This window comes from Coregonus lavaretus, assembly GCF_964263955.1.
Source record: "Coregonus lavaretus genome assembly, chromosome: 17".
In the NCBI taxonomy this organism is placed as follows: domain Eukaryota; kingdom Metazoa; phylum Chordata; class Actinopteri; order Salmoniformes; family Salmonidae; genus Coregonus; species Coregonus lavaretus.
The window spans coordinates 4564963-4585261 of NC_140004.1; the positions used below are offsets into that span (position 1 = coordinate 4564963).

The following is a 20299-nucleotide window of genomic DNA, read 5'->3' on the forward strand; positions in this document are numbered from 1 at the left end:
GGGTTGGCATTGCACTGTGGAAGCTGGCAACGCGGAATATAGGAGCCTAGGTCACTTGTTTAAAGTGAGTGTCACAACTGCTTTCGGATGTGTCCATGACTTTGTAGGGCGGTCACAGAGCTGCTTGAGCCAGAGTTTTTGGTTGGGTGCGTGTGCGCGAAAGTAAACATATATTTTTTACTCACCCTATTTGTAGACTAGTTGAACGCCAATGCCATCCTCCTCTTTTTCATGTTGTCAAAACGGTCTATGGCTCTGTCAAACAGTACTCTTTTAGTTTTTGTTGTCAAAGGCTATCTAGCTAAAATGCTTGCTAGCTAACTTCCTCGCATGGGCAACTATGAACCAGCTAAGTTAGCTAACTAGTTAACGTGAGCCTAAATGGGCTAGGCTACATCTAGGCTACAGATTGAACTTCAATCGTCTCAGGCCAGTGGCACAACATATTAATTTATGGTTAGATCAGAATTGCCATCATAATCATTGGCCTGCACAGAGAATTAAGTCAAAATCTCCATTTCCATCCATGGCTTATGAAAGGGACGATTTTGCAAACTAGCTACTGACACAAGCAGACCAGGATGCGATTTGATTGGTGTGAAGCCAAATCCAAACTGGCCTCCCTTGGGGGGCGTTTTGCTGCACCAGGACAACCCACAGTTGAGCTCAGCTCAACTCTGATTGGCTAATTATTTTATAATTTTTTTATCAAGGGAGGCCAAATGCTTTCTGGCATCAATCAATCAAATGCTACAGCCGCAACATGTCATACTATTTTGGTCCAGACAGCATCAGATACATGGGCTACACATACTTAGACATAGGGGCACTGTTTCCCTTGCTCTGATGATTTCTTCGGTGAGATTCAGCCACTTGCGAATTTACGAAAAATTATGAAAACACAAAGATTTTTATTAGAATTTTTTTATTGATCAAATATTTGGGGAAGCCTGGCTTCCCTTGGCGCCCATGAATACAAGCCACTGAACATAGGTGCCCCTGGCAATGTCCACGATGCCCGGGTGCTACGCCAGTCAGAGTTCTGGGTGCTCGCAGAGAGAGGTGACTTCTTCTCGAGCAGAATGAAAAACATTTGTCAACGGCAGGTGTGCTACTATCTACTTTGTCATGGGGACTACCTGATTCTACCATGGTTGGTCAAGCCTGACAATGAAAGGCTCAACCCATCACAGCAGACGTACAAAAAGGTGTGCTGCGCCAGAGTTGTTGTGGAGAATGCATTCGGGCGACTAAAGGGCAGGTGGAGATGCCTATTGAAACGGAATGACCACAGTCTGAAACGACTTAAACAGATGATCCTGACATGCTGCATATTGTGCAATCTGTGTGAGAGGCCTGGCGAGCCCTAGAGAGAGGTGCTGCTTACTGAAGACAACAGCACAGAGCCAAGAGTGCCACATGGTGGAATGATGTACGGAATGTGCTGGTACTGTATTTCAGCATGCAGTATAATGTAGACTTTGTAGAAATTGATCATGCTCAAAACTATTCCTCCAAGGACTTTTGCTACGCACACCTTTTTTTCTGACTTTCAACTACTTGAAGATATTTTTCACTTTGTATATTTCTTTACAGAGATAGCATGCAGTATGATGCTTAAAATTTGAGATTTTATGTGGACCCATCTTCCTTTTCAGTGTTTGTGCTGGGATGTTTTCAATACAAGTTTTTAGTGTCACTGTTTTGTGTTGTGTCAAAGGAATTTCAAACCAATCAATCATAGATTCATGTTTCAGCCTAAAGGGTAGTAGTTGCTTCATTCATTTTTGGACTGTTAGACCTATCAGTCCAGAGACGCCAGCAAAAATCTGCTTTTCATTTATCTTACTTTCATTCAGCCCTTATATTTAGCCTCACAATTAAGTGTTTTACTATTTAATTTTCAGGACAACCAGGGCTACAAGTAGAACACAATTTGACATAAGCAGTTGCAGAAATTGTTTGCTCACTTGGAAAAAATAATATCCAACTAGTCAGTGACAACTGTTTGGAGTTTGTGACAGCAACTATGTGAGCTTATTACAGTATTATAGACACTATGTCCTGGGATTTCCTATGATCTTCTATGTAGAAGAACCCCTTACCTTCTAACAACTCTTGTGTGGCTTGTGAGCGTCATAGAGCAAAAAAAAAAAAACATAACGTTTTTGTATAAAAGACCCGGCCCCGCTCTAGTTCAGCCACCATTAATCACACAGACTAATGGTTGGTATCTACTGATGCGGTAGTCTGTAGTTCAAACACACAAAGTTAAAAAGGGGTAAAAAGTTGAAAATGAGCCGGTGATATGGTGGGACTTATGGGGTTAAATGTGTGATCTATAGCCATTCATTCTTAAAGAATGTGGTGGGGTGACAGTTTTGTTATTGTTTGAACTTCTGATTGATGCTTAACGGCAGCCTTTTCCATTCGTTTTCTCATAAAGCTGACCCTACTCATCAGACATTTATAATGAATCAATAGGTATATTATATACACTGAGTGTACAAAACATTAAGAACTCTTTCCATGACATAGACTGACCAGGTGAATCCAGGTGAAAGCTATGATCACTTATTGATGTCACCTGTTAAATCCACTTCAATCAGTGTAGATGAATGGGAGGAGACAGGTTAAAAAATAAGGATTTGTAAGCCTTGAGACATTTGAGACATGTATTGTGTATGTGTGCCATTCAGAGGGTGAATGGGCAAGACAAAATATTTAAGTGCCTTTGAATGGGATATGGTAGTAAGTGCCTGGCGCAGTGGTTTGTGTCAAGAACTGCAATGCTGCTGGGTTTTTCACGCTCAACAGTTCCCTGTGTGTATCAATAATAGTCCACCACCCAAAGGACATCCAGCCAACTTTACACAACTTTAGGAAGCATTGGAGTCAACATGGGCCAGCATCCCTGTGGAATGCTTTCGATACCTTGTAGAGTCCATGCCCTGACAAATTCAGTCTGTTCTGAGGGCTAAGCGTGGAGAGGGTGGGGGGGGGGGGGGGGATTGAAATCATTGAAACACGTGAACTATGTACAAATGATAAGTAGAGACTGCAATGTGTCTAAAAACAAATACTGCAAATCAAACCATGCCAGGACGTAAACAATGTACAAGTAGAAAAATTTAAGAACAACACAGGAAAAACTATAAGAAGCATTATTGTCAATGAGGATCTGGGTGGATGGCGAGGTTCTGTAGGGAATCAGAAGTGGATGTGAGGTGGCAATGGTGGACACCAGGGCACTGAGCAATGCAGTGTTGAGCTTTGTCTTCAGACCTCTGTCCTTTGCTGCTGCAGCAGCCCGCGCTGCCTTCTCTGGGTGCAAGTCTTGGTACAGGAAAAGGGAATCAGGGGTGTGGACACAATGTGGCAATAGTGTCCACCAGTCGTCCCAGGATGCTGAGGAAACACTGGTTGAAAATGCGCCTCTCCTCTTTCTCCTCAGCCCACGCTGCCATCTCTGCAGCCCCTTCTTTTTCCTTTCTGGTGTCCCTCTCCTTCATATATTGAAAGTGTAGAAGTTTGCTGGGCCTCCGCCCTTTAGTTCCTGGTCGTTGCTCTGCATCTCCTTCAAAGCTTCAATCAACTCTCTCTGCCCTGATTCTCGATTCCTTTTGCCTGAAATAACTGTACAAATATTATTTGTATCCAGTACATATTTTAGCAGCTTTGCTGTGGATACTATGAACCACTCATGTAGGCTGGTGGTGGCTCCACGTGTCCACAAAATAAAACAAAAAACATTGGCAATCTACAAATTACAGGTGCAAACCTTACCGAAAGTCTTTGGTTGGTAGCGAACTGGCGAGGGAGAGGCCTGGATGGGCTGGTGAGCTGGCAAGGGTGGTACGAAAATGTATGCACTTACTATTGTAAGTAGCTCTGGATAAGAGTTAGCTCGCTAGCTCTTTTGTCCAAACCAGTTAATGCTAATGCTAAGTTAGCTAGCTAGCTAGCTAACAAACAAAGATCACATGGACACATCTGTTAAATACAATGCGAGCTTGCCAAGTTAACAACTTCAAATGTAGCTTGTTTATAATAAAAACATTATCAACCACTTACCAGAGTTTTGTATCTCCTCCAGGAATTGCACCACAGTCCCAGACTGCAGTGTCTCACCGTTCCGTATCGCTGGCCTATGTCCCAATATAGAGTCACGGTATCTTACCATTTAAACCGCTTTCGATCGCTCCCACTCCTGCCATTGTGCATCTTGGCATCTCTGTACTTGCTTATAATTTTCTTACGTTTATTGCAAATGTGTTTATTGGATCGTAGGAAACCTAAATCACGCTACCACCACAACATCCGGTGTCTTCCTTCTACGTCACACGCCAGCCCCCAAATCCTGCCTTAAGTCGCCAGTGGCCTGGGTCTGGCATCTGTTTAAAGCAGGTCTGACACCGTCTCATCCGTGGTAATGGAAACAGAAAAGTCTGAGCCTTTTGGGTAAAACACTGGCGTAAATCCTGTTAAAGTAACTGGTAAAAATCTCACTTTTAAAAGTTAACATTCCGTTCTCATACCCAAATAATGTTTTTGACTTGTCTTATATGCATATTTGTGGCCAAAGCATACATTTGAGAAAAACACACTTAAAAACCCCACCTCAAACTTGTATCTCAAACAGACAGTCTGAAAAATGCTTGCTATTTCCTCATAGAGAATTATGTCATCCTGCCTCATTGGCTGAGCTGGCCAATCAGCAGTCTACTCGCATGAATATTTTTAATGACCGGTATACGCCCACACCATTCTGTTGTTTGGGTATGCCCACAAATGCTGATGGTTATCCTAATAAAAATACTAAATACACCATTCCAACACAGATAAGCTGCTTTTTAACATACTTAATTAAAATAAATTGGAAGGAAAAGGATTTCACTCATATTGTAATTAATTATAGGTCATATTTCATACAAATCTGGAAATACTGGACAGTTACTTTAACATGTTACATGTCACATGTCACTTATAAACTTTACTTCCTGCTTGTCTTCCAGCTAGCCACCTGGGACCCAGTGCATGGCCTCAATGGAACGCTAACTGACAGGAAGCTGGAGAACAACATGAGAGGTGTGGTTCTGCGCGTGGTCACTGTCCTGGTGAGTACTGTACTGTTGTCTGTATCGGAGTTGGGTGAGGTTGCCCCTAGACGCTGATCCTGGGTCAGTTTAGCATTTTCCCCAATCAGAATTAAGGTTAGGATTGGGAGAGGGGAAGCTGATCCTAGATCTGTACCTAGGGAAAATGCATAGAGAATGGCCAAAAGGCCGTATTAGCATGGACAGTGCCAATGAGGGCTTCCACCATTTTAATGTAGTCAACTGGGTGGGACTTCTAACTTCAGTGTCTGATCCCTCCTGCTGACCCTGTTGGAGTCATGTCTAACCGAGTCATCAGGAGGGATCAGCAAATTGTGAAGAAGAAAATGGACTACTTCAAATGGAAATTGCCTCAATGGCCCTGCCAAGTTGTCACAGACACTATAATGGCACAGATACAAAGATGACTCCTCTATCTATCTCTATGGGAAATGTCACCCTGTCTGTATCCGGCATGGGCCTGTATACTGCTGTTTGATAGACTTGGCATCATAAAGATATCACTCGTAATTGGTGCTGCTCAACACTCCCAGATTTAGTTCAGGGTGTCTGTTCATGGGCCATAAGTGAACGGGCACTTCATTAAAAGCGATTTCGGGAGGATGAATTGACACCATGGAGCTCCATTATATTGAGATTTGAGTTTTGCTATCTCGCCTCCAGCACTGATTTGAGTCTCTTGAGTGCTTTAAAGATACAGAACTTTAAATTCTTCATAATCTAGCTTTGAAGTCTGGGGAGAAGAAAGAGATGATGCTACAACTTTGTGGCTCTCTGTCTTTTTTCTTCTTCCAGATTTTCATCCCTTTCAAAGAGAACATGGAGTTTGTTTCTGAACATGATCTATTTTCTCAGAAACGGTGTGGAGGAAAAGGTTGGGGTGGGGTGGAGTGTCTATGTGCGCGTGTGGGTTTTCCCAGAGGCACAAGGGGAAAGACTGCAGTACTCACACTGACAAACCACAGGTGGTGGTGGAGACCACTAGAGTATTTATTCTACTCCCTCTTTCTTGCTCTCTCTCCCTTACACCTCTGTCTCAATCCTTCTTGGGTGTGTGTGTGTGTGTGCGTCTCTCTCTCTCTCTCTTCCCTTCTCTCTGTCTCTCTCTCTCTCTCTCTCTCTCTCTCTCTCTCTCTCTTGTCTTCTCTCTCTCTCTCTTCTCTCTCTCTCTCTCTGTCTCTCTCTCTCTCTTGCTCTCTCTCTCTCTCTCTGCTCTCTCTCTCTCTCTCTCTCTCTCTCTCTCTCTCTCTCTCTCTCTCTCTCTCTCTCTCTCTCTCTCTCTCTCTCTCTCCTGTCTCTCTCTCTCTCTGTCTCTCTCTCTCTCTCTCTCTCTTCGCTCTCTCTCTCTCTCTCTCTCTCTCTCTCTTGCTCTCTCTCTCTCTCTCTCTCTGTCTCTCTCTCTCTCTTGCTCTCTCTCTCTCTCTGTCTCTCTCTCTCTCTCTCTCTCTCTCTCTCGCTCCCTCTCTCTCTGTCTCTCTCTCTCTCTTGCTCTCTCTCTCTCTCTCTGTCTCTCTCTCTCTCTCTCTCTCTCTCTCTCTCTCTCTCTCTCTCTCTCTTTCTCTCTCGCTCCCTCTCTCTCTTTCTCTCTCGCTCCCTCTCTCTCTGTCTCTCTCTCTCTCTTGCTCTCTCTCTCTCTCTGTCTCTCTCTCTCTCTCTCTCTCTCTCTCTCTCTCTCTCTCTCTCTCTCTCTCTCTCTCTCTCTCTCTCTCTCTCTCTCTCTCTCTCTCTCTCTCTCTCTCTCTCTCGCTCTCTCTCTCACACACACACTCCCTCTCTCTGTCTTGCTCCCTCTCATTCCCTCGACCTCTATTATTGACATCCTTAATGAAGTGCCGCCAGTGAGAATTGGTGTGAAATGTCTAGAGTACTGTGGACGGACTATATATTTGGTTGATATTTAGTTGAGTTGTCACAAACTCTTTTTGAAATAAACCAACCCTTGAATCCTGTTCTTAATTTGTGGTTGAAATCTGATTAAAAAGGGTATGTTGACCTTAATATGTGCACTGTGTGGCTGATGGCAGTCTGATGGCAGTGAGACTGCTGTGGCTGGAGAGATGCTATGGAGATGCAAGAGCTGATAGGCCCCAAGCTGGACAACCAGTGTCAAAGTGAAGAACTGTAGCCTTATGGCTGCGTTCCAAATGTCACCCTATTCTCTATGGAGTGCGCTACTTTTGTGGCTGGTCAAAAGAAGTGCACTACATAGGGAATAGGATGCCATTTGGGACGCAGCCAATGTATTATGTGCACCTGGTGGCAATGCCGGCTATCCACTGACAGATAACACATGATCCTTTCCATCTAACGTGGCCTGGAGCTGAGTCTTTGTACAAAGACCTTCCCTCCAGTCCAGAGCCACACACATCATGCACTTTGACTGTGTACACACATGTACCCACAAGAGTTGGGGTCAATTCCATTTAAATTCCAATCAATTCAGAAAGTAAACCCAATTCCAAGTCCACATTTTTCTCACAGTCCTGGAACACCAATGGTGGAACCAGCTTCCCCCTGAAGCTAGGAAAACAGAGTCCCTGCCCATCTTCCGAAAAAATATCTGAAACCCTACCTCTTCAATGAGTATCTTCAGTAATCCCAATGCACCCCCCATTTTGTGAACTAACACTTGCACTTGACTTTTCCCGTTACTAGATCGGACTGCTGATAGCTACTTTAAAAAAAAAAGTACTTACTATGATTGTGGTATGTGGTTGTCCCACCTAGCTATCTTAAGATGAATGCACTAACTGTAAGTCACTCTAGATAAGAGAGTCTGCTAAATGACTAAAATGTAAATGTAAAATGTAAATGAAAAACATTAGAGATAATTGGATTTGGAATTTCAGTGTACTTCCTGAATTGACTGGAATTCAAATGGAATTGACCCCAACCCTGGTACCCACACAAACATACTGTCCAAACAAGTCCTGTATATATTGTAGACACACAAGCGTGTATGCACACATGCACGCACACACACACACACACACACACGAATGCCTTTGATTTCAACATGCATAGTGCGTAATTTCATGGACACAGACACACATTAAAGCTCCCACACACACACACACACACTCTGCTTCCCGCTGGGACACATACACAAGGCTAGGGAACTGCACATTCTCACATTCATGTAGTGCACATCCCACTGTAATAATGTAGAAAACATGCTGTCACAGATGTACATGTGTAATGTTTCACGCTCAGTATGGAATTTGTTTTCGCTGCCGATAAAATTATCCTGCAACAGGGTAATCAAATTAAGATCCTACATCTGTATGTTAACAGCATTTGCCTATTAAACACAAATATTGTTTGAAGTGAGAATTAGGCAGGTCTGATGCTGAAAAAGAAAGCAAATTATTGCCTACTTCACCCATATTTTATTTCCAGTGGGGGTATTTCCAGTAATTAGCTACAAAAAAGTAATTAACTAATGAAAACACTACCTAGATTTGAATTTAGTTCAACTACCACCAAGCTACTGCAAAATGAAGTTACATTACTAGTTGAACTACATGTAGTTCACTACTCCCCAACACTGCATACACACATGTCAGGTTGTGGTTGGGGCTATAGTGTGTACAGAGTAGTGGGGTAAGTAGGTAGATGTCACGGTGCATGGTGTTGGGGGGTCCCTCTCTGATTGATGGTGCCTCATGGCTACAGGGGGAGTTGGCATGCATGTCCACGCTCCCGCTAATAGTTTATTGAGCGACGGCGGCCGGTGAGGATTAGAAAGCGCTGGCTTAATGTGCACACCATGTGTAGTCAATAACACCACCTAGGTAATACATCAGCCTGACATATTCCCAGAAATATTTCAGATATCAATAGGGATTTATTAAAGAGAATGGAAGCCAGGAAGAGAAAGGGCTACTGTTTCTGCTTTTCGGCAGATAGTCGAGACACTGTGCAGGATAGTCCATGACAATTAAGGTGGAAAGTGGAGTGTGGTCATATTTCTCTCTCTCTTTCTTTCTCACCACTATTCTCTCTCTCTCTCTCTCTCTCTCTCTCTCTCTCTCTCTCTCTCTCTCTCTCTCTCTCTCTCTCTCTCTCTCTCTCTCTCTCTGTAATGTTACTGTCTGTTTGGTGTGTGTAAAACAATGCCGTTAACCTATAGTATTATTACACCAATTTAGTGACATTGAGGGAAAACACTGCAGGATTTAATAAGTTAACTAAAGAAGCATAGATCCATAAAGGAAAGATGTGGTGCATATATAGGAAAACCTTTGGTATGGTAGTGGCAGATGGAATTGTAACGATTATACGTTCTTTGACTTTGTCACCTGCAGGAGGAGCCCTTTGTGATGGTATCAGAGAATGTCCTTGGGAAGCCTAAGAAGTACCAAGGCTATTCCATCGACGTGCTGGACGCACTCTCCAACTATCTGGGCTTCAAGTACGAGATCTATGTGGCCCCTGACCATAAGTACGGGAGCCAACAGGCTGACGGGGTCTGGAACGGACTGATCGGAGAGCTGGTCGCCAAGGTGAGAGACTGTGGCTGTCCCAAATGGCAGCCTACTCCCTATATAGTGCACTACTTTTGACCAGAGCCCTATGTGCTGCAGTGTTATGTCCAAATGGAATGAACTAACAATAACACATAGAATAATCCCAGGAATAATCCCAGTTTATTGGGATGAATATGATTTCAGAGCTATTTCATTAATTGTCTGTGTTCATCAATGTACAAAACCTTCCTTGCAGGAAACCCTCCTCCATCAATCCATCTATCCATCCATCCACCTTCATCACCTCAACCAAAAGCGGTCTACTTTACGAGGAGGAGGAGCAGTGTATACAAAACGTAATACACTCATCCGTACACAACGCTCTATAGTCTCTTATCAGAGGAAAGCAATTACAAACATGCAGCGATTAGGAATAACTGGCTTGGTAAACTGGCTTCTTTTTTTAGAGTTGGCATAGCTTCTATCCACAGTGTTGTTAGCTATTCACCCTGCCAGGGCCAATTGTGGAATTAAAGTATGTCTAACAGCCAGACAAAAAGGCAAAGCTGTAAACACCTGGAAGTCACTAGACCATTTTCAGGACCATTACCCATCACCCCTTGCCGTTTTCCCTTTTTCCGACTCTTTTCAATTCCTAAAGCCATTCCACACTGATTTACTGCCGCTTCCAGTTTTCTTCCTTAAATGAGCACCTCTGGGAATATGCCTGTGTGTAAGAGTTAGTGCTTATCTTCCAGGCCAATGGGAAAAATATACTTTAAATATCATTTTTGTCATATTACCTTTGCCTCTATTCCTTTAGCCATATTGTGTTTTTTATTTCCTATAACACAATCACGGCATGAAATGATTATCCATAAGACATTTTGAAGTGTGTCTGGAATGATACAGAGGATATAGGTACATTGTTATTCATTCTTTAAGGATATTTATTTATTTGATTTAGATCAGCTTCAATATTGCAGATAGATTGTGGCTTCCATCAATGTAATTGTCTGCATAATTTCCAATCCCCCATATATATTGTTTTGTATATATATACACAAAATATATATTTATACATATATTTTACTTTATTATTTTCATACATACAGACTTGAAAATCACTGGCCACTTTAATAAATGGAACACTAGTCACTTATAATAATGGCACTTTAATAATGTTTACATATCTTGCATTACTCGTCTCATATGTATATACTGTAATCTATACTATCGTAATAATGGTTACATATCTTGCATTACCCATCTCATATGTACAGTGGGGAGAACAAGTATTTGATACACTGCCGATTTTGCAGGTTTTCCTACTTAGAAAGCATGTAGAGGTCTGTAATTTTGATCATAGGTACACTTCAACTGTGAGAGACGGAATCTAAAACAAAAATCCAGAAAATCACATTGTATGCTTTTTAAGTAATTAATTTGCATTTTATTGCATGACATAAGTATTTGATACATCAGAAAAGCAGAACTTAATATTTGGTACAGAAACCTGTTTGCAACTGTTACGAACCCTGTGGCTTTAAACGTCTAGGGTGGATGGACAAGAGACCCGTAACATAATTCATGTAAATTAGTATCGTGACATGAAACAGTGAGAACAAAAACTACACGACAACCATAAACTACCGTCAAACATAAAAGGTTTATTTTTGAACACACGGTAAAGGTTTGGGAAAAAGGGCTGAGCAGGACCCAAGAAATGAAACAATAGTGTAAAAAAAAACTAAACTGATCTTGCCTGCCTCAAGAACCGCTAAGCTACTGCTAATCATACAAAAATTACAGTGGGTGGTCCGCTCAGGTCTAACTAGTGTTTTTAGACAGTTTTCTTCCTACGAATAATGTATGCCCAAGGGCAACTTGCTTAAATTCCCCTTTTCCCAGAAACACACAACAAAGTTACCAAACAGAGTAACCAGCAAATGAGTGAGTACACAAAACACAGGACACCACAGTATCCATACTCACATACGGAAATAGTCTAACAAAGTTACCAAACAGAGTAACCAGCAAATGAGTGAGTGCACAAAACACAGGACACCACAGTATCCATACTCACATACGGAAAATAGTCTCTAACAACAAACACAACTGACCGGCTTTTAAACAATGGGATGTGTGATTGACAAACCAGAAACAGGTGGTGCAATGCAGAGGAATGTCCACTGATTGGTCCAACTCAGCAATCAGCAGACACCCCAACGACCACCAATCAGGAACATACAGGACACCTGTGATTAGGGCAGAAGGAGAGGAAAAACACAAAAAGACACAGGATACCTGTATCCGTAACAGCAACTACAGAGATCATACGTTTCCTGTAGGCCCACTCCTCCATACAGACCTTCTCCAGATCCTTCAGGTTTCTGGGCTGTCGCTGGGCAATACAGACTTTCAGCTCCCTCCAAAGATTTTCTATTGGGTTCAGGTCTGGAGACTGGCTAGGCCACTCCAGGACCTTGAGATGCTTCTTACGGAGCCACTCCTTAGTTGCCCTGGCTGTGTGTTTCGGGTTGTCAGGCTGGAAGACTCAGCCACAACCCATCTTCAATGCTCTTACTGAGGGAAGGAGGTTGTTGGCCAAGATCTCGCGATACATGGCCCCATCCATCCTCCCCTCAATACGGTGCAGTCGTCCTGTCCCCTTTGCAGAAAAGCATCCCCAAAGAATGACGTTTCCACCTCCATGCTTCACAGTTGGGATGGTGTTCTTGGGGTTGTACTCATCCTTCTTCTTCCTCCAAACACAGCGAGTGGAGTTTAGACCAAAAAGCTCTATTTTTGTCTCATCAGACCACATGACCTTCTCCCATTCCTCCTCTGGATCATCCAGATGGTCATTGGCAAACTTCAGACGAGCCTGGACATGCGCTGGCTTGAGCAGGGGGACCTTGCGTGCGCTGCAGGATTTTAATCCATGACGGCGTAGTGTGTTACTAATGGTTTTCTTTGAGACTGTGGTCCCAGCTCTCTTCAGGTCATTGACCAGGTCTTGCCGTGTAGTTCTGGGCTGATCCATCACCTTCCTCATGATCATTGATGCCCCACGAGGTGAGATCTTGCATGGAGCCCCAGACCCAGGGTGATTGACCGTCATCTTGAACTTCTTCCATTTTCTAATAATTGCGCCAACAGTTGTTGCCTTCTCACCAAGCTGCTTGCCTATTGGCCTGTAGCCCATCCCAGCCTTGTGCAGGTCTACAATTTTATCCCTGATGTCCTTACACAGCTCTCTGGTCTTGGCCATTGTGGAGAGGTTGGAGTCTGTTTGATTGAGTGTGTGGACAGGTGTCTTTTATACAGATAATGAGTTCAAACAGGTGCAGTTAATACAGGTAATGAGTGGAGAACAGGAGGGCTTCTTAAAGAAAAACTAACAGGTCTGTGAGAGCCGGAATTCTTACTGGTTGGTAGGTGATCAAATACTTATGTCACGCAATAAAATGCAAATTAATTACTTAAAAATCATACAGTGTGATTTTCTGGATTTTTGTTTTAGATTCCGTCTCTCACAGTTGAAGTGTATCTATGATAACAATTACAGACCTCTACATGCTTTGTAAGTAGGAAAACCTGCAAAATTGGCAGTGTATCAAATACTTGTTCTCCCCACTGTACATACTGTATTCTATACTATTCATTGCATCTTAGCCTATGCTGCTCTAACAATGACATTTCTCATCCATATATTTATATATTCTTGTTCCATTCCTTTACTTAGATTTGTGTGTATTAGATATTTGTTGTGTAACTGTTAGATATTACTTGCTAGATATTACTGCACTGTCGGAACTAGAAGCACAATCATTTCGCTACACTCGCAATAACATCTGCTAACCATGTGTATGTGACCAATACATTTGATTTGATATGATTAGATTTTTGTACACTCAGTGTATATAGTATTTGCACACATTGTCTTATAATAATAAGACACAACATGTGGGAGGAAATTAGCTTAGCCTTAGTGGGTTTATACCTGACCCTGGCCTGCATAAACACACACACACACACACACACACACACACACACACACACACACACACACACACACACACACACACACACACACACACACACACACACACACTCACACACACACACACGTATATCGTGAGGTTATCAGTTATGGTAGGCCCTTGACAGGTTTGAACAACACACTTTTCAGTGGACCAACATGTGTATTCTAATTCAGACTCTCTGATTGGCTTAGTGGCCTTACTGACCTATCGAGGTACCGTCATCCTCTGGTTTCTTCCAAAAAACTATTTATTGAAGATGAGTGAACTCCTCCTAAACTCACACTATGACTCACAGCCATATTAATCTCCGTAACCTCTGCTTCGCATCAATACAATAGACTCTCACACAGGAAATAGCAATCCCTCAATTTACTAATGCAATATCCAGGTAATTAACATGGTTTTGTCTTTTTCCCTTTCTATCTCATCTGAGAAGTGTGTCAATATTAATCAGATAGCGAGTGTGGAGTCGATGTTCCTGTTTTGACAACAGAAAGGACAGGAGGACTGTGATCATCATCAGCGACAGAGTAGCCATGACAGAAAACAGATGTGATTCTATTGATGTGTGCATTAATTGAATGAATATCTAAAAACAGAACTCAAAGCAAAGTTTAATTACTCATACTCCTCCACCTTCGAACAGAACCTATTGGATACTGTGATTTCTGATGTGTGTGTTCACAGAATCCCCTCATTTTCTTGAATTCTATACACCATGAATCTTGCCATTAATGAATCTGTGTGTGTGTGTGTGTGTTTATGCTTGTTTGCGTGTGTGTGCGTGTCCGTGCGCATGTTTGTTTTCCAGCGTGCTGACATGGGTCTCTCGGCTCTCACCATCACCCCAGAGCGGGAGAGTGTGGTAGACTTCACCACGCGCTACATGGACTACTCGGTGGGCGTGCTGCTCAGGAAGGCTGAACGCACCGTGAACATGTTCGCCTGCCTGGCGCCCTTTGACCTATCGCTATGGGCATGCATCGCGGGCACGGTGCTACTGGTGGGCATCCTGGTCTACCTGCTCAACTGGCTCAACCCGCCGCGCCTGCCCATGGGCTCCGTTTCCTCCACCACCCTCTACAACTCCATGTGGTTCGTCTATGGCTCATTCGTCCAGCAGGGTGAGTTGATTTCCTTTTAAATGTATTTTTGTCACCGGAGCTGTGTTATGTACCCTGTATTATCCCTGTTTTTAATTGTTTACTTGTTGTAAAAAAAAAAATTTGAGTAGGGCAAGGGGACGGGTTTATGTTGAAGAGAATGAGAGAGAAAGTGAAATAGGTGGGAGAAGAGAGAGAGAAGTGATGGATGTGGAGAGGGAACGAGAGACAAAAACCAAGGGTGATGGTGGTCTTTCAGCGTTCTTTCACAGGTCAGGCTGAAATCCATTTCTCTGGATTTGAGGAAAAGAGGGGTGAGGGGGACCTTAGGGAAAATAGGAGAACGGAAGAAAGCAAAGAAAAAGCAAAGAGCGATAATGGCATTGACTAAGAGAGCTGTGTGTGAGTTATTTTTCTATCTTCCAGAGTACGATTTGTATTTGTTATTATGCTCAAGGACTCAGAATAGTAAATTTTGGGCCACATTAATTATGCAAATTCTTAGAATGATTTTAGCGTTGGTGGAATATTTTATTTTGAATGAGCCGCAGATGAGCTCACAGCAAAACAAGTAAACTCTCATGCTACATTTTACTAATGCCGGTAATGATACATGCTAATTGTTCCCTTTTATTCACAATCAATCTTCTTTTAGTTGTAATTACACTTTAATCATCTAGTCATTATCAAATGATTAGTAAAACAATTCTCACCTCAGTATCAATAACGAGGAAAACTACATGAGCTTGATGCAGGAGAACCTTCGACGCCTTGGTCAATTGTGGCTGATTATGCGTTGAATAGACATCAACATCACAAGGCTCTTGAACAGATCATGCGTAAACACACACATAGGCTGCATTTACACAGGCAGTGTGTAAACTCTGATATTTTTTCACTAATTGGTCTATTGACAAATCAGATCAGCTTTGAAAAAGATTTGCTGTGAAAAGATCTGATGTGATTGGTCAAAAGACCAACTAGTGGAAAAAATATCATATTGGACTGCCTGTATAAACGCAGCCATAGAGACACACAGACACAGACACAGACACAGACACAAAGACAGAGACACAGATACACATACAGACACACACACACACACACACATACACGCCATGCTGGAGGGGATGCTGTTATTGAAATACTCTGTCCCAAACCTCTTCAGTATCCTGACACATTGTGTGCATCCCAAATAACACCCTATTCTCTATATACAGTATTTAGTGCACTACTTTTGACCAGGGCTCATAGGGCTCTGGTCAAAATGTGTGCACTATATAGGGAATAGGGTGCCATTTGGGACTCAGCCATTGTCCTCAGGGGTGAATTGATTTGGAGGTCCTCAGGACACAACAACATCCCAGATAGAGTCTGCAGATGGGCGATTCCACGCCAGCAGGAGCTACAAATATTTTTTTGTATCTCAGATTGTTCTGGCAATTCTCTCATAGAAACTTCATTGAGAAAAAGGATGTTTGACATGCTTTTTACCTTTTTAGACCTATACGTGCCTTCTGTAAGACCCTATTATCTGTGAACCGTATATGATACAGACAACATATTGGTGTCATTATACTCCTTATAGTGTGCACTAACATATGGAGTATGTCTAGATTCAGAAATACACATTTTCATATTAATTTATTCAACATTATAAAAATGTATATGACTATCTCAAAACTACCCTTTTTGATTTTGTTGGTAGAGCATGGCGCTTGGAACGCCAGGGTTGTGGGTTCGTTTCCCACGGGGGGCCAGTATGAAAAAAGTATGCACTCACTTAACTGTAAGTCGCTCTGGATAAGTGCGTCTGCTAAATGAATGAAATGTAAAATGTAAATGTAAGACATATTGTTGGGAACAATATACTCTACAAGTACATCCAATTTCAAGAGTGGGCTCTGCTAATTCTGAAGTTCTGATTAATTTTGAGCACCACCAACACAGTGAATGTTGCTGAATGTGCAATCCTAAAGGAGGAATGTGATTGGTTAATGACCTTTAACGCCAATTTCTATCAGTGGAGGCTCCTCAAAGGAGGAAAAGGAGGACCATCCTCCTCAGTGAATTTCATAAAAATAAAAATAGTGAAACATTAAAAAAGTTATCCTTTTTAGATAAAACTATACTAAATATATTCACCTTACCAAATCATTGATTAAAACACACTGTTTTGCAATTAAAGTATACAGTAGCCTCAACAGCACTCTGTAGGGTAGCACCATGGTGTAGCCGGAAGACAGCTAGTTTCCGTCCTCCTTGGGGTACATTGACTTCAATACAAAACCTAGGAGGCTCGTGGTTCTCACCCTCTTCCATAGACTTACACAGTATGTATGACAACTTCCGGAGGACGTCCTCCAACCTATCAGAGCTCTTGCAGCATGAACTGAGATGTTATCCACCCAATCAAAGGATCAGAGAATGAATCTAGTACTGAAAGCATAAGCTACAGGTAGCTAGCATTGCAGTTAATAAAATGTGGTGAGTAGTTGACTCAAAGAGAAAGACAATAGTTGAACAGTTTTGAACAAATATATTTCTTTAAAAATGAAGGCAAAGATAGAGAGAGAGAGAGAGATTTTTCATAGTATTTAAAAAAAAAAAGTTCACTTAGCTAGCGAATGTGGCTAGCTAGTTTAGCCTACTCAAACACCTGGCTCAAACAGAGAGGGATGCTAGGTAAAGATGCGAGAAGGAATTATACAATGAGCAAAATGATCATGCTGTTTGTACGTGGCTGCTATGAAAGTGAACTGTGTTTGCGTGTGATCAGGGGCAATGTTCCCCCAAATTTTTTTGGGAGTTGAGCACAAACTTGAACGTTGTGAAAAGTCTGTGCAACTTCCGGCATGCGTTTACTGTGAACACTGAGGCTGTACCTGTTTTAATTTACTGTTTTAACAGTGGCCAAGTAGGCTCCTGTGGCTATTTGATCATAGTGTATGCCTACCAGAGTGGCCTACCATAAAAAACTGTGGAGAAAATGCATCGCATAACGTTTTAACATGGAAATAGTGGTTCTATCATTCAGCCTACTGTAGCAGCCAATGTGTGGTGTTCAATGTAGGCCTACATTCCATGAGACTTTTGAAAAAAACATACAGGGCTTGACATTAATCTGTTTATCCACTTGTCCTTCAGACAAGGATGTGACTGAACATTTTGTTGTGTTGTTTGTTGCAAGAAACCACTTTACAAAATAAATTGCATTATTGTTCCCATACTATTATTACAGAGAATCCGACAAATTATGCTACCCTCTGCCTTTTGGCTACTAAGCTTATTCAAGCCTGTCTCAAAATACAACACTGCTCCTTTAAGACATAAAACAAAGCTCTTTACCTGACTCACTTTTCAAAGGCTAGAAATGTACACGTTTTGTGCTCTTGTAGGAAGCATTTACTCCCACATTGGTGACTACAAATTAGGTATAACTGGCATTGGTGGAAAAAGTACCCAATTTTCATACTTGAGTTAAAGTAAAGATACCTTAATAGAAAATTACTCAAGTAAAAGTGTAAAAGTAATTGGTTTTAAATATACTTAAGTATCAAAAGTAAATGTAATTGCTTCAGAAACATACAGTGCATTCAGAAAGTATTCAGACCCCTTAACTTTTTCTACATTTTGTTATGGTACAGCCTTATTCTAAAATGGATAAAAACAATTAAAAATAAACTCATCAATCTACACACAATCCCCCAAAATAACAAAGTGAAAAAAAGGTTTTTCGAAATTTTTGCAAATGTATTAAAAATACTAAACAGAAATACCTTATTTACATAGGTATTCAGACCCTTTGTTATGAGACTCGAAATTGAGCTCAGGTGCACCCTGTTTCCAATGATCATCCTTGAGATGTTTCTACAACTTGATTGGAGTCCACCTGTGGTAAATTCAATTGATTGGACATGATTTGGAAAGGCACACACCTGTCTATACTAAGGTCCCACAGTTGACAGTGCATGTCAGATAAAAAACCAAGCCATGAGGTCGAAGGAATTGTCCGTAGAGCTCCGAGACAGGATTGTGTCGAAGCACAAATCTGGGGAAGGGTACCAAAAAATTTCTGCAGCATTGAAGGTTCCCAAGAACACAGTGGCCTCCATCATTCTTAAATGGAAGAAGTTTGGAACCACCAAAACTCTTCCTAGAGCTGGCTGCCCAGCTAAACTGAGCAATCGGGGGAGAAGGGCCTTGGTTAGGGAGGTGACCAAGAACCTGATGGTCACTCTGACAGAGCTCCAGAGTTCCTCTGTGGAGATGGGAGAACCTTGCATAAGGACAGCCATCTCTGCAGCACTCCACCAAGCAGGCCTTAATGGTAGAGTTGCCATACGGAAGCCACTCCTCAGTAAAAGGCACATGACAGCCCGCTTTGAGTTTGCCAAAAGGCAGCTAAAGGACTCCATGAGAAACAAGATTCTCTGGTTTGATGAAACCAAGATTGAACTCCTTCGCCTGAATGCCAAGCGTCAAGTCTGGAGGAAACCTGGCACCATCCCTACGGTGAAACATGTTGGTGGCAGCATCAAGCTGTGGGGATGTTTTTCAGTGGCAGGGACTTGGAAACTAGTCAGGATCGAGGGAAAGATGAACGGAGCAAAGTACAGAGAGATCCTTGATGAAAACTTGCTCCAGAACACTCAGGACCTCCGACTGGGGTGAAGGTTCACCTTCCAACAGGACAACGACCTTAAACACACAGCCAAGACAACGCAGGAGTGGATTCTGGAAAGGTCTCTGAATGTCCTTGAGTGGCCCAACCAAAGGCCGGACTTGAACCCGATCTAACATCTCTGGAGAGACCTTAAAATAGCTGTGCAGTGATACTCCCCATCCAATCTGACAGAGCTTGAGAGGATCTGTAGAGAAGAATGGGAGAAACTCCCCAAATAAAGGTGTGCCAAGCTTGCAGTGTCATACCCAAGAAGACTCAAGCCTGTATTCGCTGCCAACGGTGCTTCAACAAAGTACTGAGTAAAGGGTCTGAATACTTATGTAAATGTGATATTTCCGTTTTTTATTTTTAATACATTTGCAAAGATTTCTAAAAACCTGGTTTTGCTTTGTCATTATGGGGTATTGTGTGTAGATTGATGAGGGTGAAAAACTATTTAATCCATTTTAGAATAAGGCTGTAATGTAACGAAATGTGGAAAATGTCAAGGGGTCTGAATACTTTCCGAATGCACTTTATGCTTAAGTATCAAAGGTTAAAGTATAAATCATTTAAAATTCCTTATATTATGCAAACCAGACGGCACAGTTTTCTTGTTTTTGATTTATTTACGGATAGCCAGTGGCACACTCCAACACTCAAAGTGAAAGTATGTTATTTCACATTTTTACAAATTAAGTAAAAGTGAAAAGCTGAAATGTCTTGAGTCAATAAGTATTCAACCCCTTTGTTGTGGCAAACCAAAATAAGTTCCACCTTGCACTCTGATAGGCTAAGTGGAAATTCCACCATTTTACTTACACCTATCCCACTGTATCAGATCTACAGTGCATCTAAAGCACCTACTCGGGGCTTGGGGACTGTTCAGAATGGG

General features: G+C 42.1%; 1 protein-coding gene across 1 annotated transcript in view; it reads left to right on the forward strand.

Moving 5' to 3' along the window:
- LOC311144768 (glutamate receptor ionotropic, delta-2-like) overlaps positions 1 to 20299 on the forward strand; it is a gene marked incomplete at both ends in the record, with an annotated part of 582161 nt that overhangs the window by 439241 nt on the left and 122621 nt on the right. Inside the window, 3 exons of the mRNA XM_084180872.1 lie at positions 5016 to 5117; positions 9425 to 9622; positions 14447 to 14759. Of these exons, the coding sequence (XP_084036998.1) occupies positions 5016 to 5117; positions 9425 to 9622; positions 14447 to 14759 (613 nt within the window). The remainder of the gene's footprint in view (positions 1 to 5015; positions 5118 to 9424; positions 9623 to 14446; positions 14760 to 20299) is intronic.